Source organism: Bufo bufo, chromosome 4, assembly GCF_905171765.1.
Source record: "Bufo bufo chromosome 4, aBufBuf1.1, whole genome shotgun sequence".
Classification (NCBI taxonomy): Eukaryota; Metazoa; Chordata; class Amphibia; order Anura; family Bufonidae; genus Bufo; species Bufo bufo.
Genome location: NC_053392.1, coordinates 161,691,879 through 161,717,182, shown reverse-complemented (window position 1 = coordinate 161,717,182; position 25,304 = coordinate 161,691,879). Strand labels below are relative to the sequence as shown.

At 43.3% G+C, this 25,304-nt stretch overlaps 1 protein-coding gene across 4 annotated transcripts in view; it reads left to right on the top strand.

The window, feature by feature from the left end:
* The window catches only part of LOC120997785 (U2 snRNP associated SURP domain containing), an 82,296-nt gene extending 65,041 nt beyond the window's left edge, over positions 1 to 17,255 (top strand). For 3 of the 4 annotated variants that reach the window (XM_040428054.1, XM_040428052.1, XM_040428055.1), the window contains 10 exons: positions 741 to 828; positions 2,124 to 2,243; positions 2,328 to 2,484; positions 3,019 to 3,111; positions 3,891 to 3,957; positions 5,122 to 5,278; positions 5,879 to 5,989; positions 11,020 to 11,132; positions 14,584 to 14,751; positions 16,607 to 17,255. In XM_040428054.1, the coding sequence (XP_040283988.1) occupies positions 741 to 828; positions 2,124 to 2,243; positions 2,328 to 2,484; positions 3,019 to 3,111; positions 3,891 to 3,957; positions 5,122 to 5,278; positions 5,879 to 5,989; positions 11,020 to 11,132; positions 14,584 to 14,751; positions 16,607 to 16,745 (1,213 nt within the window). In that variant the 3' untranslated portion in view covers positions 16,746 to 17,255. The remainder of the gene's footprint in view (positions 1 to 740; positions 829 to 2,123; positions 2,244 to 2,327; positions 2,485 to 3,018; positions 3,112 to 3,890; positions 3,958 to 5,121; positions 5,279 to 5,878; positions 5,990 to 11,019; positions 11,133 to 14,583; positions 14,752 to 16,606) is intronic. The other variant, XM_040428053.1, reaches the window with a different exon arrangement.
* Positions 17,256 to 25,304: the final 8,049 nt, after the last annotated feature.

Genomic DNA, 25,304 nt, shown 5'->3' with positions numbered 1-25,304 from the left:
AGTGTTTATAAGGTGAGAGAGCAGAGATAAGGAGTCTGTCTGCCCCCCAGATGACGGAAAAGACAAAAAATCCACAGGCAGCTAGTAGAGCATGCCAGGTCTGTACACAAAAAAGGATTCCATATTGTTAAGGCTACTTTCACACTCTAGGCTGCATCCGTTCTGAACGGATCCGTTTGTATCATCTTTAACATAGCCAAGACGGATCCGTCTTGAACTCCATTGAAAGTCAATGGAGGACGGATCCGTTTTCTATTGTGCCAGGACGGATCCGTTTGCCTCAGTTTCATCAGACAGACACCAAAACGCTGCAAGCAGCGTTTTGGTGTCCGTTTCCAAAGCGGAATGGAGACTGAACTGATGCATTCTGAGCGGATCCTTTTCCATTCAGAATGCATTAGAATGCAAACTGATCAGTTTTGGACGGCTTGTGAGAGCCCTGAACGGATAACACAAACGGAAAGCCAAAAAGCCAGTGTGAAAGTAGACTAATAAAGACCAATTGAAATTTTTTTTATATATTTTTAGATCAAAATAAGTACAATGCAATAATAATTTTTAAAAAATTGGCCCCAAAGGTGTACATAGCCTTTAAGTGTGATTTCCAATAACAAAGCGAGGCAGAGACCATGTGTTAAGTGTACTTCTCATCAGAGGTGTGGATTTACTATACTGTCAAAAATATGCTGGTGCGCTTGTTTTCTTGAAATGAATCAAAAATATCCTAATTATCATTTCAGCTTTGAAACTAAATTATGCCAAATTTTTGCTGATTTGAATGCTGCCTATAGAGCCATACAGGGTCACCTTCAGTCAGAGAATTTTAAGGTAAGTGAATTTTGTCTTATGTTGTTGAACAGTGGCCTCAATTTACTAAGACTAAGCTCACGCCATCTTTAGGATATCTGTCTGAACGATGAATCTGGCGCAGGGATAGACACTTTTCTCTGACTCTGTACCAGCTATTGGTTGGTTTACTTTCCCACAAAGCTCCACCCCCTTATCAACCATGTTAGGGGGAGTAAAGTGTAGGAAACTTAGATGTACCAAATTGTCACACTTTTTGACAGATTTTTGGAGCCGTCACAAGAGGAAATTCAGGTCAAAGTATTTACGTCTTTTATTTTCAGAACAGCGATAGTTTTCAAAGGTGTTGAAACAGGGATCTACAGTATCGGTGTTATAGAGGATTACTCGTAAAGCATTCACCAAAGCCCTGGAGTCACTGAGAAAGTTTTAGCAATCTGGTCTTTTTTCCTGAAGGATATAAACCTTTCCATGCTCGTTTTTCTCAGATTACTGTGTATGAATTTTGTAGTCAAGACTGCGATTTCAAAGGATTTCCCCTCTCCTATTTATAAAGACTGTCAGTTGGATCATTGGGAGACTAAATGGACACCCGTTTTTGTTTTTTCTTTTTCTCTGAAACAGCATCACTACTTCTTAAGCAGGGCTGTATCAAGAATTGTAGCACAGCCCTTTAAAGGGGTTGTCTCACATTTGTGATGTAGAGAAAGTTAGTACAAGGCACTTATTAATGTACTGGGATTGTCCATATTGCCTCCTTTACTGGCTGGATTAATTTTTCCATCACATTATACACTTCTAGCTTCCAGGGGTTACGACCACTCTGCAGTCCACAAAAAAGCCCACGGGAGTGTGCATCGGCTTACGCTTTTTCCTATAATGTGCAAGCACAGCCACCGTTGCTGGATTACAGGGTGGTCGTAACCCCTGGATATGAGCAGTGTATAATGTGATGGAAAAATGAATCCAGCCAGTACAGGAGGTAATATGGACAATCACAATACATTAGTAAGTGCCTTGTTAAATGACATTTGCTGAAGTGAATGGGGATGTGATGCAGTTCAGACACAGCACTGGGTTGGGGGGGTGACACTGTTTGGTCGAAACAATATGCTGTCAAGGCTCATCTTGGGAAATCGACTTTAAAGTGCTGTGTGTTTACTCAGCACAAGAAGGGCTAATGCTACAGCCCCAGGTTTCACATTGATTCCTGTTTGTTCCATTTTATGAGCCATTATACAAATTTAATTCCTGGAGTTATGTGAGCTAATTCTTCAGTAATGGTGTGTGATTTATTCATTTTTCTCACCTTGCAGCAACGTGTTATGGCGTGCTTCCGTGCCTGGGAAGACTGGACGATTTATCCTGAGCCCTATTTGATCAAACTACAAAACATTTTCCTTGGTCTTGTAAATATTGAAGAAAAAGAACCTGAGGTAGGTACATCCTAATGTCGCGAGACCGTATTATATGTTCCCCCAAAAATTCTTAGTCTTCCTTTGTATATTTTGTGTTTACAGGAGATAGTCGATGACTTGGATGGGGCCCCAATTGAGGAAGAATTAGATGGAGCTCCATTGGAGGATGTTGATGGGCTTCTTATTGATGGTGCCCCACTGGAAGATTTTGATGGTTTACCGTTAAAAGCTCTTGATGATGATTTGGACGGTGTCCCATGTAAGAGAATGATTTTGTCTTTGTAGAATATTAGGTTACTTTCACACTTGCGGCAGAGTGATCCGGCAGTTCCGTCGCCGCCAATCTGCATGCAAACGGACAGCATTTGTTGACTGATCCGGAGAAACGGATCCGTTATATTTTTTTCACTTTTTTACCGGTCTGCGCATGCGCATTGTGGTATTTTTAATGCCGGATCCGGCACTAATACATTTCAATGTAAATTAATGCCGGAGGCAACTGATCCAGAATTTTGGACGGAGATTATACCGCAGCATGCTACGGTATTTCCTCTGTCCAAAACGCCGTTCAGTGACTGAACTGAAGACCACCTGATGCATCCTGAACGGATTTCTCTCCATTCAGAATGCATGGCGAAGAAACTGATCAGTTCTTTTCCGGTACTGAGCCTATGACCGAACTCACTGCCGGAAAAGAAAAACGTTAGTGTGAAAGTAACCTTACTTTGTAGTTGTGCAATTCTAATTTTCATATGGCACAGTACCTCTTGACTTATGTAGGTTTCTGTTTTAGTGGATATCGGTGATGAAAAAAAGAATGAGCCAATTTTTAAAGTTGCCCCATCTAAATGGGAAGCTGTAGATGAATCAGAGCTGGAGTCTCAAGGTGAGTGAATAATTAAAGAATTGTATTTCCATCTCAGCCATTCATGACCGAGATTGGAATACCTTTACTATGCGATGGAGACAAGCGTTATGGATATAGCTATGGAGGCGTCTTTTTATTTATTTTAATTATATAGTGCTAATATATTCCGCAGTGCTTTTACAGACATTATCATCACTTTCTGTTCCCAGTGGGGCTCATAATCTAAATTCCCCATCAGTATGTCTTTGGAGTTTGGGAGGTAACTAGAGTACGCAGAGGAAACCCCTCCCAAACACTGGGAGGACATACTCCCTTTTAATGTATTACATGAAACCTGTGAATGTTGTATAGCCAGCGCTACCCACCATAATCAGCTGGTCTTCGGGTCAAATTAAATATAAGCAGGGATTGTCCTGTTCAAGGGCATCTGTTGCATGTGTACTTGGCAGCTTTGTTGGTCCCATGTTTATATGTGCATGCATTGCTGAAATAAGTTTTGACATAAGCAAATGAGCCTCTCGGAGCAACAGAGGCGTGCCGTAACACCTAGAGGCTCTTCGCTCTCTGCAGCTTCCACGCTCTCTGCACTTTGATTGGGCCAGGCAGTGTAAACATGATCACGCCTGACCCGACTTCTCTAAAAGTCAAAATGCAGAGGGAGCAGAGCCTTTAAGTGTAACAGCAACGCACCCATTGCTCCAAGAGTGGTGTCTTTTAACAATGTGAATGTCAGATTAAATCATCTATTTTTGTTGTTGTTGTTTTTTTGTGTTTTTTATCTTTTTGTCTTGTTTTAGCAGTAACAACATCTAAATGGGAGGTGTTTGATCAACATGAGGCATCTGACGAAGAAGAAAATATAAAGTAAGTATAATAAATAATTGGACAGTTTACTAAGGGTCCATTCACACGTCCGTTGAATGGGTCCGGATCCGTTCCGCAATTATGCGGAACGGGTGCGGACCCATTCGTTTTCAATGGGGCCGGAAAAGATGCAGACGGCACACAGTCTGCTGTCCGCGCCCGCATTTCTGGAGCGCGGCCCCGAATTTCCGGTCCGCAGCTCCGGAAAAAAAAATAGCACATGTCCTAATCTTGTCCGCAGGTGCGGACAAGAATAGACATTTCTGGGGTGTTTTTTTTTACGTTCCGTTTTTTGCATTCCGTATACGGAACCATTCACTTCAATGGATCCGCAAAAAAACTTACTCCGTATGCCTTCCATTTCCGTGTTTTTTTTTTTTTTGTTCAAAGATAGAACATGTCCTATTATTGTCCGCATAACGGACAAGGATAGTACTGTTCTATCAGGGGCCAGCTGTTCCGTTCTGCAAAAAACGGAATGCACACTGACGTCATCCGTATTTTTTGCGGGCCGCAAAATACTGAAAAGAGCCATACGGTCGTGTGCAAGAGGCCTTAGTCTGAGTTCACATATTGCAGCCGCAGTGCTTTTTTTTTGCTACGGCTTTCCAGCAATTGCTTCCAGAGCACATCTGGTTTAGCCTTGCGTCCTCTTCATTTTCTGCAAGTGTAGCAGACCCATGGGGTCAGACCCCCACCAAACATAAAGTGATGTCATAGCCAAGTGTCTCAAAAATAGTAATGTCCTTGCCTACATTTTTTTTAAAAGGATTGTCTGTCGTTAAGCATCTTATCACCTATCCACAGGGTAGGTGACAAGTTTCTGGTCAGTAGAGGTCGACCGCTGTGACCCCCTACGATCACAAGATCGGCAGTCGCATAACAGTGAATGGTACGGTAGCACTCGTACCTGCTTGCTGCACTTGGGGAACCCAGGAACCTTTGTATGACTGCTGTGACCTCCACTGATCAGACACTTATCAGTACCTTGATACTTATCGCCTAAGGTAAAAAAACACATTCTGTTATACTATTGATCATGTAAAAGAGATCCTGTACTTGTGCTATTAAAACAAGCTCTATAAATCCGGGCCAATGAAAACAACTAACGTTAAACTCCGTGATTAATATCAATTGCCGTAAACATCCTCTGTTTCTTTGTAGTCAAGAAGAAGAAAGTGAGGATGAGGATGACACGCAAAGTTCTAAGTCAGAGGACCAACACTACTACAACCCAATTCGAGATGACATGTCTGATTCTAAATCCATGAAATACTCTGAAATGAGTGAAGAGAAGCGTGCCAAACTTCGAGAAATTGAGGTCAGTGAAAAAGTTTCAATGTTCAATGTGTTCCAACCTGCACTATTTATTGGCCTGTATATCTTTCCAGAAGTAATCTTTCATCTGGTTTCTTATGCTTTCATTAGCTGTATCCTGAAGCTATTGTACTGAGAAAACAAATTCCTTTGCTTCTGAAGCGCATTTTCAGTAGTGAATAGTTTGTCAGGATCACAAGTTACAGATTGTTGGAAAACAGTATATTCTTGTGATAGATTTTTAGAAACCAGCGCATTTTGTATCTGCTCTACTACTTGCAGTGCAAAAACATGCTAAGGATTTACAACGAATGCAATTTCCCGAACATACGTTTCTGCTAACCCCCAAACCAAAAGTACCCTATGAGTCTCACGCTTTCTAATGCTGCCAATTGATACACCGGCATTTCCATGGCTCTGATTGATTTTGGAGTTATAATTTGTCATATGGAATTAAAATGACAGATGGTAATGTTCTATATTAAGAGGACAGTCTGAACATCACCAGCAATGATGTAGGAGATGTATTAATGGAAAGACCTCTAATGATCCCTGTAGTATGTTGGTTCAATCCTATTTCACTTTTTTTCTTGTCCTTTTTAAGCTGAAGGTAATGAAGTTCCAGGATGAAATTGAGTCTGGTAAAAGGCCAAAGAAGTCTGGACAGAGTATTCAGGAGCAGGTTGAACATTACAGAGACAAGCTGCTACAGAGGGTATATCTCTTTATTTTATTTTTATTTAATTTTTTTCCCTCGTGTGTCCGTATAGCATGCATGAGTTTCACTTCACTTATTATACTCGCTTATAAAAGCGCAGACATATTCTGTTTGCCTCCGTTCTGTCTCCATTCCGCTCTGGAGGCGGACACCAAAACGCTGCCTGCAGCGTTTTGCTGTCCGCCTGACGAATCAGAGCCAAACAGATCCGTCCTGGCACACAATGTACGTCAATGGGAACTAATCAGTTTTCTCTGGCACAATAGAAAACGGATCCGTCCCCCATTGACTTTCAGTGGTGTTCAAGACGGATCCGTCATGGCTATAGAAGACATAATACAACCAGATCCGTTCATGACGGATGCATGTGGTTGTATTATTGTAAAGGAAGCGTTTTTGCAGATCCATGACATAGCTGCAAAAAACGCTAGTGTGAAAGTAGCCTTATGTACCCTTGCGGCAGAGGATTCCGGCAGGCAGTTCCGTCGCTGGAACTGCCTGCCAGATCCGTCAAAACGCATGCAAACTGATGGCATTTGTCAGACGGATCAGGATCCTGATCCGTATGACAAATGCACTGAAATGCCAGATCAGTCTCTCCGGTGTCACCCGGAAAAACGGATCCAACATTTTTTATTTATTTTTTCACGTTTTTTGTGGGCTGAACATTGTCAGACCGCAATGCCGGATCCGTGTTGCCGGAACATTTGGGGCCGGATCCAGAATTAATGCATGTCAATGGGAAAAAATGACGGATCCGGCATTCCGGCAAGTGTTCCAGAATTTTGGACGGAGATAAAACCGCAGCACACTGTGGTATTATCTCCGTCCTGAAAAGTCAAAAAGACTTAACTGAAGACGTCCTGATGCATCCTGAACGGATTGCTCTCTATTCAGAATGCATGGGGATAAAACTGATCAGTTTTTTTCCGGTATTGAGCCCCTAGGACGGAACTCTATGCCGGAAAAGAATAACGCTAGTGTGAAAGTACCCTTACTTGTTATATATATTATTATTATTATTTTTTTTTTTTTTATGGAAGGCAGTAGATGGGTTTAGCTGATATATTTCTTTGTTAGAAATGGAAATCTAAAAGGTTGTCCATTATACTTAAAATAAAAATCTGGATTCCAGTCATGTATGTAGTATTTTACTGCTTAGCATCATATTTCATGTGGCTGAAAGCCTCCTTTTTATTGTTTGCAGTAGCCTCATGACTCCTAGTTTTATATCTTGCCACATATTTGGTTCCTTGGGGTGAATGGTCAAGCGAACTTGAGTAGAATGGAATAGTCCCTGGGTTCACGCTTAGTGTAATGGTGAAGACATAGTGGTGGTGTTGAGTGTCTGTAACAATAGATGGCCTGTAGTCTCGTGCTTATCAGGTATCCACCTGGCTTGGCTTTTGGGGTCTCTAATGTCCTTCAGCTACGATCTCACAGATCACCTTTGTGAAACAGGAAGCTTTTTTTCCCCGTCTGGCCACTTGATTCCTCCAGATTAGTAGCTATTACTATGTAAATGTGCACTAGTCACTGGTTTCTCATGTTTAATTCCTAGTATAGAATAACAGTGCTGTGTAAATTCTAATAAGTCCCAATTTCTTATTAATATACAGTTATTTCTCATCCTTATCATTGGGGGACACAGTCTTGACCTTGGGTATAGCTGTTGCCACTAGGAGGCGACACTAAGCACAACAAAAAGGGGTTAGCTCCTCCTCTCAGCTATATCCCTCCCGCAGACACGGAGCTAATCCGTTTTTTAGCTTAGTGTCCGTAGGAGGCAGACCTCCCTGCTTTGCAGGTCTGCTGAGTTTTTTCTTTCTATAGGCGGAGTAGTTGCATGGTAGCATGCCTGTCTTCCATAGGCCTGTCTACCATAGGTGGAGGAATTGCACGTGCTCTGGAAGCCTGTTGCATTACACTCCTTTCATAGGTAAAGTAATTTGCATTTGCATTGGATTCCGTACAGTCGGTAGAGCTACATTTCCTCCTTAGGCAGAGTACTAGCACTTCCATTGGGTACTGTATAGCCTGTACCATTACCCTTCTTCCATAGACAGGCTAATAGCACTTCCATGGGGTACCGTACAGTCCGTTCCATTATTCTCTTTCCATAGGGGAGTAGTGCCACTAACTCTGTTAGGTGGGGCGGTAGCTGACAGGCTGTGGACTCAACCTTGCTCCTCAAGTACAGGATGGCACTAGCACCATATTCTGGGTGTTTACTGCTGTTTGGCCTCATTCTCAGGGGGAGCCTCTCTGGTCCTGGAAACCATAGTTGGGCTATGGCCTCCCCCCTATGAGGCAGCCTTGCGCTGGCCATAGATTTTATGACTAATCTTTTCCGTGCGTCCCAGGGGGAGTGTTTCTGTTCATCATCCCCCTTCTAGGGGTGGAACTTTCTCGCTAGTTGTAGCTGTGATTGTACCTACATTTCCTTATCACAGGTGGCACTGTGCTAATGTTCTGCCATCACTGGGTGCGATAGATCCTCCAGGCCTTTATATATATAATTAGGGCTGCACGATATATCGCATAAATAATCGAATCGCGATAATCTCCAAATGCGATTGGAGAAAATGCCGCGATTATATATGAAGGGGCCCCTATTGATAAAATGTCCTCTCTCCTATTGATAAAATGGCCAGCCTCTGTACTCTCTCACTATGAATGCACGGTAGCACGGTCACTTAGTCATGCTCCTGCTTCCTGAATTAAGTGGGAGGAGCGTGACAGTGACGTCAGTCACGCCCCGGCCGGCCCGCTCGCTACTGTGCATTCATAGTGAAAGTGAGTACAGAGGATGGCCATTTTATCAATAGGAGAGTTATGTGCGCAGTTTAGGACAACTGAGGAGACACATAGGGCCATGAGGGGGACCAGCATAAGATGCTATATGTGTGTCTTATGCTGGCCCCCCTCATGGCCCTATGTGTCATAGCACACATCCCCTATAACAGTGTCCTCCACAGATCCCACCCCCATAACAGTGTCCTCCACAGATCCCACCCCCATAACAGTGTCCTCCACAGATCCCACCCCCATAACAGTGTCCTCCACAGATCCCACCCCCATAACAGTGTCCTCCACAGATCCCACCCCCATAACAGTGTCCTCCACAGATCCCACCCCCATAACAGTGTCCTCCACAGATCCCACCCCCATAACAGTGTCCTCCACAGATCCCACCCCCATAACAGTGTCCTCCACAGATCCCACCCCCATAACAGTGTCCTCCACAGATCCCACCCCCATAACAGTGTCCTCCACAGATCCCACCCCCATAACAGTGTCCTCCACAGATCCCACCCCCATAACAGTGTCCTCCACAGATCCCACCCCCATAACAGTGTCCTCAGAGTGTATGTATGTATGTGTATATATAATTATCTGCACATACCAGGACAGGTTTTAGCTGGTGGGTTTGCTAACTTCTCGTGGGTATTAGTACTGCTTCGGTGCATGGTATAACATGCCAATTTCTAGGGCGTGGGCTTCGAGCCTTTACAGGTAGTGCATTGCCTCTACCTTCTACTACGGTGACAGCATCAGCGTTGCCTCTGTGTGGTTTTGGGTATGCACTTATTCAGTTTGCATACGTGTATTGTTTGCATGGCTCCCCTCCCCGGGTAGAGTGGTCGTACTGTCCTTGTTGTCACCCCTCGATGCTGGTTCCCTACTGAGCCGCATCAGCCTTTTCTACTTCTCCCCTTTTGCAGGGCGAGTAGTTGCACTTTCTCCACATACTGTTACTGCCTGCTTGACTAGTGTTCAATGCCATTGGGGGCTCTTATGCCCCCTTTCTGCTGTGGGGTGCCTGCATAGGTGGTGTTGGTCCAGGTTCTCTAGCCCAGACTTGTTCGTCATGGTCCTGCTGGAGTGTTCTTCTCTTCTGGCAGTCCGGTATGGTGTGAGGGGCCTCTGCCTTCAGGCATCCCTACTTCCTCCCCCATGGGGGACAAGTTTTGTCACATCTGCAGTTCTTTGGCCCTTGATATCCAGACATCATTCTTTTTCAGCTGAATTTGGCTTCCCTTTCTGCAGGAGGTGGCGCACATTGCGTCTCCTTACCGGCTTCCGTGGAATCCTTGGGGGATTCGCATCTATCTGTTTCAAATGTCCTCTTTCCGACGGACTGATTCATTATTTGTCATTCCGGACGGACCAAGATGAGGGCTGGTTGTCTCCAAAGTTGCCATTTCCCGATGGATTCGTTTGGCCATGGTGGAAGCGCACCGCATCAGTGGCCGGGCTCCACCCTTCCGGGTTACTGCTCATTTTGCTCGGGCAATGGTTGGGCAATACATCATGGGGTTTCGGCCCTTCAGGGGTGCAGGGCGGCTGCCTGGTCGTCTGGGCACACTTTTCCAAGTTTTACAGAGTGCACACCTTTGCATCTTCTGACATTCCTCTGGGGCGTAGAGTTTTGCAGAAAGCGGTCCTCAGATTGGCAGGATGGCTTCTTCGTTTATGACCCACCCTGGGGACTGCTCTGGAACGTCCCAAGGTCAAGACTATGTCCCCCAATGATACGGGTGAGAAAACGACATTTTTGTACTTACCGTAAAATCGGTTTCTCTTCCGTTCATTGGGGGACACAGCTCCCACCCTATATGTACATTACTGGTTCTCCTAGATGGGTCCTTATGGTTCTTCAGGATGACCCATCTCTGGTTTTCTTCCTTTTTATTATTTGATGTTGGCTTCTCCTGACTGCTCCTACTGCTTTTGTACAAACTGATTAGCTCAGTGTCGGCAGAAGGGATATAGCGGAGAGGAGGAGCTAACACTTGTTTTGCCTAGTGGCCATAGCTACACCTAAGGTCAAGACTGTGTCCCCCAATGAACGGTAGAGAAACAGATTTTACGGCAAGTACAAAAATCTAATTTTTTACCAAAATGTAGTGTCTTCCATAGTAAGATGTAGCACTAAGATATGACAAAGCTGAGCAGGTTCCTTGTAATGCCACAAGATGGCAGTAGTGACAAGTACAAGTAACTCCATTGTAATCTCATAACAGGAGAGAGAAAAAGAAGTGGAAAGAGAAAGAGACAGAGATAAGAAAGATAAAGAGAAGTTTGAGTACAGATCAAAAGAAAAAAAGGATGACTCTACACCAACCAGAAAAGAGAGGTAAGTAAACGTGCAAAAGGTGTATAATGGAAGATGAGCACAATAAACCAGTGTTTTCAACTTATAAACAATATTGCCAGTATGAAAGCTAACTCCTCATATTTTTATGTTCCTTATTGCTTATGCATCATGCATATAAGCTTTTTACATTAAAGACCTCCTGTCAGTTGTGTTGCCCTCCGTGTGCACGATTCCATCCCCTTGTGTGTAGGTGGTGTGCCCTAATCAACATAGTAAATACTTAATAGGAAATAGTTTTATTACGCTGACCTTTATTGTCCTTTGTTACTCAGACCAGTACCATCAGGGCTTGACTTATAGGGGCTCATTCCTAGGTGATAATCCTACTTTGTGGAACCTCAGCTGAATACTTTAAGCTGCTTTCACATGTGCGCTGTGAACTCCAGCAGTCTGTTCTGGATGCCACTGTGCACCTCCAGATGCCGATTCACTATAATGGCATCCGGCGAGGATCCGACCGCTTGCTGGCTTTTGGCCGGACCAATAATATTGCGTGCAGTATTTTTTGTCTGGTCGAAAGCTGGCATATATGTCGGATACAATAACTGGATCAGAGTGCCGGAGTTCACAATGCAGATGTGAACCCAGCCTTAAAGAGCTATTAAACTGCATACTCAAAAGGGGCATAGATGCCCGTGATGAGAACATAGCCCTGCCACTTTACAAATCACTAGTCAGACCACACATGGAGTACTGTCTACAGTTCTGGGCTCCTGTAAACAAGGCAGACATAGCAGAGCTGGAGAGGGTTCAGAGGAGGGCAACTAAAGTAATAACTGGAATGGGGTAACTACAGTACCCTGAAAGATTATCAACATTAGGGTTATTCACTTTAGAAAAAAGACGACTGAGGGGAGATCTAATTACTATGTATAAATATATCAGGGGGCAGTACAGAGATCTCTTCCATCATCTATTTACCCCCAGGACTGTGACTGTGACGAAAGGACATCCTCTGCGCCTGGAGGAAAGAAGGTTTGTACACAAACATAGAAGAGGATTCTTTACTGTAACAGCAGTGAGACTATGGAACTCTCTGCCTGAGGAGGTGGTGATGGTGAATTCATTAAGGGGTCTGGATGTATTTCTGGAGGGTAACAATAATTAGGCCTCTTTCACATGAGCGTGAGGGTGAATGTAGGTCAGGGTGCGTTCAGTGAAACTCGCACCATTTTCCAAGCAAGTTCAGACAGTTTTGTCTGCAATTGCGTTGAATTTTTTCTGTGCGAGTGCAATACGTTTTGATGTGTTTTTTCAGTGCATCCGCACTTGCTTCCGGATGCAATGCGTTTTTCACTGAAACCCAATTCACTTCTATGAGGCCAGGGCTGCGTGAAAAGCTCAGAATATTGAACATGCTGTGTTTTTCACACAACGCGGAACTGATGTACACAGACCCATTGAAATGAATGGGTCAGGATTCAGTGCGGGTGCTATGCGTTCATGTCACACATTGCACCCGCTCTGAAAACTTGCTCGTGTGAAAGGGGCCTTAGGGATGAGCGAAGTGGTACCAAGGTTTTTTACAGTAATACTTAATTCCTCAAGTTTTTACACACAATCTCGCATGACTTCGCAAAGTAATAACTTCGGCTCATCAGAGCCAATACATTCTAATACTCTACTGAGCGGTATCTCCATACAGTATTACAACAAAGTTTTTAGCAAATTGACTTCGGATGTACCATCCAAAGTCGATTCGCTCATCCCTAATAATATTACAGGTCATAGTTACTAGATTTCTGGAGAAGGGTCTTTGATCCAGTTAGTTATTCTGTCTGATTTGGTGTCGGGAAGGAATTTTTGGCTTCCACTTCATGCTGTTTTTTTTTAAAGGGCTTCTGTCACCCCCCCTACAGTCATTTTTGGGCTACTTAAAATCCTTTATACTGCGATTTATCAATATATAGTGCTCTTATTCTTTTTCGTTCAGTAGTTTCTTCAAAAAACGGACTTTTATAATATGTAAATTACCTCTCTACCAGCAAGTAGGGCGGCTACTTGCTGGTAGCAGCCGCATCCTCCTTTCATAATGACGCCCCCTCCTCATGTTGATTGACAGGGCCAGGGAGCGCTCTCGTCCTCTGGCTGGCCCTGTCTGCGTTTTAAATCTTGCGCCTTCGCCATACCGGTCTTCAGTCGGCGCAGGCGCACTGAGAGGAGGACGCTCGCTCGGCCGCTCCTTCCTCGGTGCGCCTGCGCCGGGTGTAGATGTGACGTCATCGGCGCAGGCGCACTGAGGAAGGAGCGGCCGAGCGAGCGTCCTCCTCTCAGTGTGCCTGCGCCGACTGAAGACCGGTACGGCGAAGGCGTGAGATTTAAAATGCAGACAGGGCAAGCCAGAGGACGAGAGCGCTCGCTGGCCTGGTCAATCAACATGAGGAGGGGGTGTCATTATGAAAGGAGGATGCGGCTGCTACCAGCAAGTAGCCGCCCTACTTGCTGGTAGAGAGGTAATTTACATATTAGAAAAGTCCGTTTTTTGAAGAAACTACTGAACGAAAAAGAGTAAGAGCACTATATATTGATATATCACAGTATAATGATTTTAAGGAGCCGAAAAATGACTGTAGGGGGGTGAAAGAAGCCCTTTAAGTCATCTCTGGATCAAATTGCAGGATAACAGGCTGAACTGGATGGATGGATGTCTTTTTTTTCAGCCTTTCAAACTGGTGTAAAGTAGAGATGGCTTAGTTTCCCATAGCAACCAGTCAGACTCCACCTTTCATTTTTGACAGCTCATTTGGAAAATGAAAGGTGGAATCTGATCGGTTGCTTTCAGTATCTAAGCCAGTTCTACTTTACACCAGTTTGATAAATGACCCCATATGGTACTATATATAAACTGACTGTGCTGTGGGATGCCATCCAACAAGATTAAAGGGAACCTGTCACCTGGATTTTGTGTATAGAGCTGAGGACATGGGTTGCTAGATGGCCGCTAGCACATCCGCAATATCCAGTCCCCATAGCTCTGTGTGCTTTTATTGTGGACAAAAAACTATTTGTTACATATGCAAATGAACCTGAGATGAGTCCTGTCCCTGACTCATCTCACATACAGGACTCATCTCAGGTTAATTTGCATATGTATCAAATCGGGGTTTTTTTCACAATAAAAGCACACAGAGCTATGGGGACTGGGTATTGCGGATGTGCTAGAGGCCATATAGCAACCCATGTCCTCAGCTCTATACCCAAAATCCAGGTGACAGGTTCCCTTTAAGGCTAGGACTACACGGCGACACCTCGCGGCTGGATTTCTTGTGACTGCCACGGCCATCCCATTCATTTCTATGGGATCACTGCCTCTCAGCGATCCTGGCCGTAGCCTTAAGAAACTGCTGTTTGTGCATTGTAAATCAAGGATCAATACAGAGTGTTTGCTGATTGTTACTAAGAAATGATTGCTCGTATTTGTGCCATCTAGGAAAAGGCGTCACAGTGGATCTCCCAGTCCATCACGTAGCAGCAGCAGTAAACGAGGCAAATCTCCTTCACCAAAATCTGAACGCTCAGAAAGGTCGCACAAGGATAACTCACGATCCAGATCCTCTCATAAAGACTCTCCCAGAGATGTTAGTAAAAAGGGCAAAAGGTAAGATATGGATACTCCTAGCTCTGAGTCATTGCACACACGTTAGAAAGATAATCGGCTTATGTTTAAAGAGGTTTTCCAGGCTTTCACATTGATTAACCTTTCTTTAGGAAATGCCATCAGTTTATGATTGGCATATGACCCACGATCATCAGAACGATTGAGCTGTAGCAGTCCCTGGATCGCTGCTCCCCTCCTATTTATCAAGGCACAGTAGCTTGCATATGAGTGTCGCTGTGTCTTGTATTGAACAGCCATTTTGGGCTCCAAGTCATGGGGAAATCCAATGAGCTGTTCTGCAGCTGAAAATGTTAACATTTTTGAAGGAGTTAGTATTTAAAGATGTGGGACCTATCCTTAAAGGGGTTGTCCGAGATCAAAATTATTTTTTAAAAACTGTTTACTCACTATTACTAGCCGAGTCAAGGTTCCCCAGATGTATTTAGGTCGTTTTTACACTGCTGCATGGCTCCTACGGTCCCCAACAGATTGTTGACATAGTTGTTTATCTGTGCGATCACTTCCTGCCGCACTGCACTGTGGGTCCCAGCGCAGCACGGCATCTCCCACTTTCTACAGTCTAACATCTCGTCCCTGGACCCGCCTCCCTCATATCGTCCACTCCTCTATCTATCCGCCCCCTTATAGAAAGCTGCATGACCGGTGACGTCACTGGACTGGAGGGGCGTGGCTTAGCGCTATGTCGGCCAGCCTTGTTACCGCCCCTTCTTCAACTCTACATAATTACTTAGGCTGCCGGTGACGTCACCGGACTGGAGGGGCGTGGCTTAGCGCTATGTAGGCCAGCCTTGTTACTGCCCCTTCTTCAACTCTGCATAATTACTTAGGCTGCCGGTGACGTCACCGGGCTCCCTGAGCAGCCGGAAGAAGAGGCTGCGATCGCCTGCAAGGGACCCGGTACGTCACCGGGTCTAACAAAACAATCACTTCCGGCTAATAATTTCATATATGAAAACTGGGCTTTACAAATATCTGTCAAGTGTAGGACATGCATGTCTGTAATATGTATGTCACTATAGTACTATTGCAACCATGTCCCCAATCCCGGACAACCCCTTTAAGAGCTTAGAAGTTGTCTCTTGGCACCCATGTGATCAGTGTTTGAAGGGGCTGTAGCATCTGAATTGTTCACATTGGTCTGTACTGTACTACGCTGTAATTTTCGTAGCGGCTATACTTTGTGTTGCGCATTCGTTCCATTCCAGTCAGTGTATAAGCCCAGATATCTCCAAACCAAAGCTGCACTTTAAGTCCTTTTTTTAATTTTGAATATCACATTCTGTGATTGAAGGGGGGGGGGGGGGGGATTTACCATGAGGGAAATGTTTAAAGTCAGTTTTGCTTGAGTCTGCGTAAAAGCTACAGTACTCCAGTTCACGCCACCCTCCTACTAGAATGAGATTGCACCCTATTTGGGGGCTTTAAAAATAAAATAAAAATGTCCAGGATAAATCTGGAGTGAAACTCCTTAACATAGCTAACCATGCACACTTTTCCACCAATATTTCGAAACTGGAGTGGTGTAAAAATGCAAAAAGTTGCAAACATTTGTGCGCAAGTGGGCCCAAAAAGTCGCAAAAGCCCCCTTTTTACTTTTTGAAGACAGAATTCTGGCGTAAAGGCATGATAAATCAGGGCCAAAGTATTGTCCTCTACAGGATGAACAAAGAAACCAAAGAATGGCCACCCACTACGTATTCACGAATGCAGGTCTCATCATCTTTTCTATGCAGTAACTGTTTGCAATAAAGACTATCACGTCTTCATTTATCTCAATAGTTCATATTCCTTGTGTCCATCAAAGTCTTGAAATGCTCTAATGGTTATCTTTCAGGTCACCTACAGGCTCTCTGACACCTAAAAGATCTAGAAGATCACGGTCGCGGTCCCCAAAAAAGTCTGTGAAGAAGTCCAGGTCCCAGTCCAGATCCCCTCACAGATCTCACAAAAAGTCAAAGAAAAGCAAACACTGACATACCATCAATCTTGCTTTTTGTTTTTCTTCTTTTTTTATGAAGATGTCAGTTAATGATTTTTTTTCTCTGTGCCTGAGAAGTCATTAAAAAAACTAAATAAAAAATGTCAAAAAAAAAATGAGATAAAAATAACAAATCCTATACGGCAGCATTCCTACATTTGTTGTGAATGCATGTGTATATTTCTGAGCAATTGCATCTGTAGAATTTGTCATTGTTTTATATTGTAAAATATCCTGTTGACTGTGGCTATGTAATTCCTCTAAAAGGAACCATTTTGTGCTAGGATTCACACAACTGTGTATATGATCTGCTGGCAGTAGATTATTATATATATTTTTTTTCCTTTTTATTTTTATTTTATTTTATTTTTTTACCTTCCCGTAATCTCCGTTTTAGTATGTTGTGAGAAAAATATAAATGCATTGTCCCCCATGCCCTCTTGTTTTGTAGCTTTGAAAATTTGCGTTAGGTTTCAATTAAATAAAATCTGAACTGATTATTACCTACTCGCTTTTAAAAATGGTTAGATAAACGGTATGTCCACTAATGTACCTGTACCTAAGGCAGCGTTTACAGGACACCGGATCTGACACTAAACAAAATGGTGCAGCATGTTGTGCTATTTTGCCTGGTGTTTTAAACAGAATCTGCGATAGGATCTTCTAACGAAGTGGCCGTCACAGATCTGAATGATGCGCAATATGGCTGTGGTCAACTGGTGACCGTTGTGCCTAATGTTCCCTTTCCCACAAAAATGATCAACTATGACTGTACACTGAGCTATGCTATGGGGCACTGTGGTATCTTCCCATCTTTAAAACGTGTCCTGCTTATGTACATCTACAATCGCTTTATAGGAATGTGCTCTGTGTTCCTTCCATATGGATTTTTATATATATGTTCTGACCCTGTTTTCAACTAAATGACGTCTATGAAAGAAACGGCCACAAAAAAAAACACGTGAACAAATAGCCACATAAACAGTTGTCACATTATTATGACCACCAGCTAATATCCAGAGTAACCACTGTGTGCAGCTAGACAGGCTGGGAGTGACTCGATAAGGTCCTGGTAGGTTGTCACAGGTATCTGGAGCCATGCTGACGGCAGTGCATCCCACAGCTGCTGGAAGGTGTGTGGGAGGATCCGTAGAGTGAACATGACGATCGAGGTGGTTGCAAAGATGCTGAATTCGGTTCGAGTTTGGGAAATTAGGGGCCAGGGTAGTACTTAGAAGTCTTGGTCACGTTCTCCCAACCAGTGACATGTATTTTCTTGCTCGAAGATCCTATCTGTCCTAGGGAAAACAATCAGTGTGTATGGGTGTATGTGATCGGATTCATACCCAAATTGGTAGAGTGGGGCCGGAGAATGCCACAAAAACATTCCCCAGACCATAATGGGGCCACCACCAGCTTGTGTTCTTCCAGCAATGGTTGCTAAGTGGTTGTTTTGACGTATCTTTCCTGTCACGCCAACGTTTAGCCGTCTTTTGACGCAGAGAACGTAACTCATTGGAGAAGGCAGCTTTTTGCCAATGGGCAAGGGTCCAATTCTGATACTGCTGTGAAAATTTAAATATTTTCTGCCAGTGCAACTTCGTTAGCAGAGGTGCAGTGACCATCCGTCTGCTTTGTAGCCCCGTATGCAGTAGGGTTCACTGAACTATTTTGTACACATCTGGCAACCCCCTGCTTCATTTTGGTGGTGAGCTCCTCCATTGTAGCGTCGTCTGCCCTCACACCTTCATAGCCTACGTTCACCTCTCACATCAGTGGCACATGGTGCCATTTGTCTACTCATGATACACTTTCACCACAGCAGCACGTGAAAAGTTAAACCAGTTTCAGAAATACTGCAACCCCTGGCCCAAAAGCCAATTATCCCTTTTTGCAACTCTGATAAATTGCTCCTTTTTTTAATTATTTTTTCCCGTGATGGGCAATAAGTGATATGACAGCCTATTGCACACCTTATATACCCACCAACCCAGCTCACTTCACGAGCTACATGCCAACATCAAAAGTGGGAAGCAGCCATAATAATGTGACGGAACTGTGTATGTGTGTGGGTCTTTGTCAAGTGCCATATTTGAGGCCTTAACATTATGTCACATTGATGACCACCAATGTATAATGAGCAAAATGTTTACTTTGTATTTATGCTATAACTGGAATATATCCTATTTTTACTATGTATAACTTGTCACATCAGGCTGAATGAAATTTTAACTGGTCGTCTTTGCATAAGTCACTTGTGTGTTTTTAATGGGTTTTTTTTGCCGCCAAGCTAACACAAAGTAGCAGAATACAGAATTTTCTTTTGATTTGGCCTTTTGAACGACCGATGTCCATGAGCTGAACATCCACGAGTTCTTAAGGAAATGGTAACATGGGATACATTTTAGCATGTCGAAGCATCATCTCTTACAAATCTTGCCGAGAAGACAGCTGATAGGCGTGGGTTCCTGCTATTCTACTGCAGTGTCTTAAGAGCCTTTGTTCCTAATCATTGCCTTATGTAAAAGATCCTGCAATCGACTGTCAAGCAAACACTAGTTTGACATTTGCACATATCTTTTATGTGGCAGTAAAAATGATCAGGACATTATATATATATATATATGGCATATGCTGCCAATCATGATCTAGACAAACCTCTGCTAGAATGATCGAGCTACATTCATCCTGACCATTACGTGGGATCCATACAGCCTGAGATCCTATTATGGATTTTTCCCAGCCTGATCTTGGGTTTAGGCTAGCGCTACATGACGACATGTAGGGTACAACTACACTGCAATGTATTTTATAATGCTAGTCCTGGCATCAGCAACCTTTGGCACTCCAGCTGCTGTGAAACTACAACTCCCAGCATGCACACTTATTGTTTGTTCTTTTAACTCCCATAGAAGTGGAAAGAGAATTCTGGGAGTTGTAGATTCAGAACAGCTGGAGTCTACGGAGTCGCACTGCGATATGTGACATTCTTCAATTGTGACATGACAGTCACACAAAAATTCATCCTGGATGGGGTTTTTGTGACCCGTGTTGCAGTGCGACACTATAGACTAGCATTATAAAATGTCACGTGACATTAGTGCAACAAATGTGGTCGTGTAAGCCCTAGCCTTAATGATCCAAACTCACCGCACCATAGATCCCTATGATGTAAGTTTGGGTCAATAAACTGTCGTCAGGCCAGGACACATGTCTGGAATCTGGTTTTACTGGAAATCATCGTTGGCTCACCATTCTATCCCCTTACTGACCCAGAAACCTGGATGCTGTACTTATTGCATGTAAATCTTTGGTTTGATAGGCTGTGAGCTACACAGCACTTGCAACCTTTTATATAGTAAACCTATGTATGGACAAAACAGGGATTTTGGTCTTTTCAGTTTAAAGTACTGCCAGATTGACTACTGTTACTTTCCCAGTATTCTCTGACGAATTGGATTAGACTATATGAGAAGAATAATGTTATATCACAAAACCTTGGTCTTTCCAACAGTTTACAGCATTCTGTTCACATTCCAGCTATAATCCAGACTATGCAAAGCTAGCAATACACTTTACATAGCTGTCAGATGAAGAACCCTATTTTAATTCCATTGGTAACATGCAAGCCACCTTGCAGTGTTCATCTTGTCCCTACAGAGGACAGATGGACTTTTACTGAAATAATCCTTTTGGGGTCTTGCTCTCCTCCGGTAGCCCTGCTATACCCTCTTGGGGCTGAGATCCCGTAGCGCTCCTCAGATCCCACCTGACTGTAAGCCCTTTGGTTTTCCTCTGCTCTGGGATCTGGGTGGCTGCTTCATTGGATGCCCACTGGGCACTTTTGTTCTCTCCCGCTCTGATTTGACCAGTCTGCATCCTCACCCGGTCAGGGAAGTGCACTGAGAACTCCTCTTTTCAACTACTCAATCTGGGTGTCACATCGCGTGTGCCGTGGCAGGATTGGAAGTTGTCATCAGGGGATTCGGCGCATGAAGGGAGAGCTCTGAGGAACAGAAGACGCTGCAGAGTGAGGTTGGTGGTGCCATGAGAGCTCAATGAAACTCTTAGGCCTCTTTCACACGGGCGTCATGTTTTAGGGCTGGATAAGATGCGGGTGCATCACGGGAAAATGTGATTTTTCCACGCGAGTGCAAAACATTTTAAAGCGTTTTGCATGCGCGTGAGAAAAATCTGCATGTTTGGTACCCAAACCCGAACTTCTTCACAGAAGTTTGGGTTGGGTGTTGTGTAGATTGTATTATTTTCCCTTATAACATGGTTATAAGGGAAAATAATAGCATTCTTAATACAGAATGCATAGTACAATAGGGCTGGAGGGGTTAAAAATAATTTAACTCACCTTAATCCACTTGTTCGCGCAGCCCGGCTTCTCTTCTGCCTTCATCTGTGAGGAAAAGGACCTGTGATGATGTCACTGTGCTCATCACATGGTCCAGCACCATGGTAAAAAGATGTGATGGACCATGTGATGAGCGCAGTGACGTCATCAAAGGACCTATTCCTCACAGATGAAGACAGAAGAGAAGCCGAGCTGCGCGAACAAGTGGATTAAGGTGAGTTAAATTATTTAATGATTGGGTCCCCATCCCGATCGTCTCCTAGCAACCATGCGTGAAAATCGCACCGCATCCGCACTTGCTTGCGGATGCTTGAGATTTTCACGTAGCCCCATTCACTTCTATGGAGCCTGCGTTGCGTGAAAAACGCACAATATAGAACATGCTGCAATTCTCACGCAACGCACAAGTGATGCGTGAAAATCACCGCTCATGTGCACAGCCCCATAAAAATAAATGGGTCCGGATTCAGTGCGGGTGCAATGCGTTCACCTCACGCGTTGCACCCGCGAGGAAAACTCGCCCGTGTGAAAGGGGCCTTAGAGTCTGTATTTCCCAAGCATGATAGAAGCACATCCTCTGGTTTCTCAGAGCTGAACCTAGAGACCCCTGCTCAGGGTCTTGTAAGTCTATGGTGGTGGCTCATGATATCTCTGCTGCTTCTGTTGCACAATGGGCAGGTGCCATTGTTACAAAGATAATCAATATTATTCACGTCACCTGTCGGTGATTTTTAATATTGTGGCTGTGATAGTAACCCAAGCCAGGATGTTTCTAATGTACCAGGAAAAGGTTATTTGAGTTCATTCTATCAGTAACAGAAAGGCCTCATGCACATGACCGTTGTGTGTTTTGCGGTCCGCAAATCACAGATGGCATGGACAGCCATTGATATAACTGCCTATTCTTGTCCACAAAACGGGCAAGAATAGGACAGATTATATTTATTTATTTTTGCGGACAACGGAACGGAGCAACGGATGCGGAGGGCACACTGAGTGCTGTCCGCATCATTTGCGGCCCTATTGAAGTGAATGGGTCTGCATCCAAGCCACAAAAACTGCGGCTCGGATGCAGACCAAAACAACGGATACAGGCCGAAGGGATACGTGGGTACATTTCCTCCTGCAAAAGGGTAGATTAGGCGTGAAAATACCAGCCTGGGCTGGTGTCTAGTTTTTGGGGGCTGATATGTCATGTAAGGGACATGTTTCCAGCTTATTTACATGATTAATGTATTCACACGTAACTACAATATTTACACGTAGCTAAAATGTTTGAATGTTAAATTAACCATTTTATTGTGATTGACAAAGTTTTGCCACAAAATGATGCGTATAACGATTGGTTACTTTTTGTATAACATTTTCATAAAATCAATGGAACACAAGCTGTTTGGAAGAGAAGCTTATTGAGCCTGGATCCAACCATATCTCCGTATTGAATGGCTTCTCTCCATATGGTGATCACTGTACATCTTTGTGAATTCAGAACACCAGATGAAAAGCAGGCTGTAGTTTTTATCTTCAGATTTAAAGAGGAACAACTTAACATGGCTGATCGGTGCATAGTGTTATACAGCAGTACTTGAAAATTTGTGAACCCTTCAGAATCTTCTATATTTCTGCCTAAATTTGACCTAAAACTACATCAGATAAAGATAAACCAATTAAAATAACAACTCAAAAAATTTTATAGAGGAAATTGATCCAATATCATATGTCTATGAGTGGAAAAGTATTTAACGGATAATTTGAAGATGAAATGAGTGTCGGGTATTTTCAGTCAATGGGATGATAATCAGGTGTGAATGGGCGACCTGTTTTAGTTTAAAGAACACGGATCTATCAAAGTCTGATCTTCACAACACATTTGTGGAAGTGCATCATGGCACGAGCAAAGGAGATTCCTCATCAGGCTGGAAATGGGTGCAAAACCATCTCTAAAGAGTTTGGACTCCACCAGTCCCCAGTCAGGCAGATTGTGTACAAATGGAGGAAATTAAAGACCAAACTTACGCTCCCAGGTGTGGTCATCCAACAAAAATCATGCCAAGAGCAAGGTATGTAATAGTCCGTAAGGTCTACCTCAAAGCATTTAAAGGCTTTCCTCACATTAGCTAATGTAAATGTTCGTTAAGTCACCATTAGCAGGACACTGCACAAAAATGGTGGCCATAGCAGGATTGCAAGGAGAAAGCAGCTGCTCTCCAAAAAGAACTGTACGGTGTATATATATATATATATATATATACAGTGCTGCCCATGATTATTCATACCCCCTGGCAAATTTTGACTTAAAGTTACTTTTATTCAACCAGCAAGTAATTTTTTGACGGGAAATGACATAGGTGTCTCCCAAAAAATAATAAGACGATGTACAAGAGGCATTATTGTGAGAAAAAAAAAACATTTCTCAGCTTTTATTTACATTTGATCAAAAAGTGTCCAGTCCAAAATTATTCATACCCTTCTCAATAATCAATAGCCTTTATTGGCTATTACAGCAATCAAACGCTTCCTATAATTGCAGACCAGCTTTTTGCATGTCTCCACAGGTATTTTTGCCCGTTCATCTTTAGCAATGAGCTCCAAATATTTCAGGTTGGAGGGTCTTCTTGCCATCACCCTGATCTTTAGCTCCCTCCACAGATTCTCAATTGGATTCAAGTCTGGACTCTGGCTGGGCCACTCCAAAACGTTAATGTTGTTGTCTGCTAACCATTTCTTCACCACTTTTGTTGTGTGTTTTTGGGTCATTGTCATGCTGAAATGTCCACTAGTGCCCAAGGTCAAGTTTCTATGCAGACTACCTGATGTTGTCGTTGAGAATCCTCATGTATTGCTCTTTTTTCATGGTGCCGTTTACTGTGATTAGGTTCCCTGGTCCATTGGCTGGAAAACGCCCCCAAAGCATTAGGTTCCCACCACCAACATCATCGTGACCAAACATTTCAATTTTTGTTTCATCTGACCATAACACAGAAGACCAGAAGTCTTCTTCTTTGTCCAGATGAGCTTTTGCAAAGGCCAAGCGAGCTTTTGTGTGCCTTATCTGGAGAAGTGGCGTCCTCCTTGGTCTGCATCCGTGGAACCCAGCAGTGTGCAGTGTCCGTTGGATTGTCTGCCTTGAGACATTGCCACCAGCAGAGCCCAGATTCACCAGGATGGCCTTGGTGGTGATCCTTGGATTCTTTTTCACCTCTAACAATCGTCCTGGCCAACACAGGTGTCACTTTTGGCTTCCGCCCACGTCCTCTTAGATTTTCCACAGTGCGGAACGTCTTGAATTTTTTGCTCAAATGTAAATAAAAGCTGAGAAATGTTTTTTTTTCCCCACAGTAATGCCTCTTGTACATCGTCTTATTATCTTTTGGGAGACACCTATGTCATTTCCCGTAAAAAAAAAAAATTACTCGCTGGTTGAATAAAAGTAACTTTAAGTAAAAATTTGCCAGGGGTATGAATAATTATGGGCAGCACTGTATATTGATATATATATATATATATACAGATGTAGTAGAGTTAACACACATGCTTTGGGACAGTGTAATCTAAACTAAATGCGTTGAGCAAACTGCTTCAATTGCTTTTGGTTCAAGATAACACCATGAGTTAAGAAATTTGAGTTAAGAGTTTGTGTGTTAACCCTGCTACATCTGTACACACAAACCCATTTATACATTGATATCTATGACCTTAAAGGAAGTGTGTCAACAATAATTTTTTGTGCCAATTAAAACCAGATAGTACCACATACCTGTATCCTTTGTTCTAATGTTTTTATTTTCTGATTACAATTTTTTTTTTTAATTCTATTTCCTGAACATGATTATGGGGGCTGCCATCTTGTCTAAGCAGTTCTTAACAGCATTTACAAAGCATTAAGAAAATTGCTTTACGGCAGCCTCATGGTCCATAGACACAATAAACAGGAGGAGACCTCATTCCTACTGTAGGCATGCTCTTTGATCTGTGCACAGATCATTGTACAAGGAAAGAATAGATAAGTTTGACTATCATCTATTGTGAATGGCGGATCCTGTCTTATGTGTCATTCTAATCCTGCCTGTAATGATATCACCTCTGTGTATAGATAACCACGTAACTGCAGAAAAGTGATCTGTACAGACCAAGAAATGGCGCCTATTATTATTATTATTAGTGGCGAATGGAAAAAGTGCAGGATTTTAT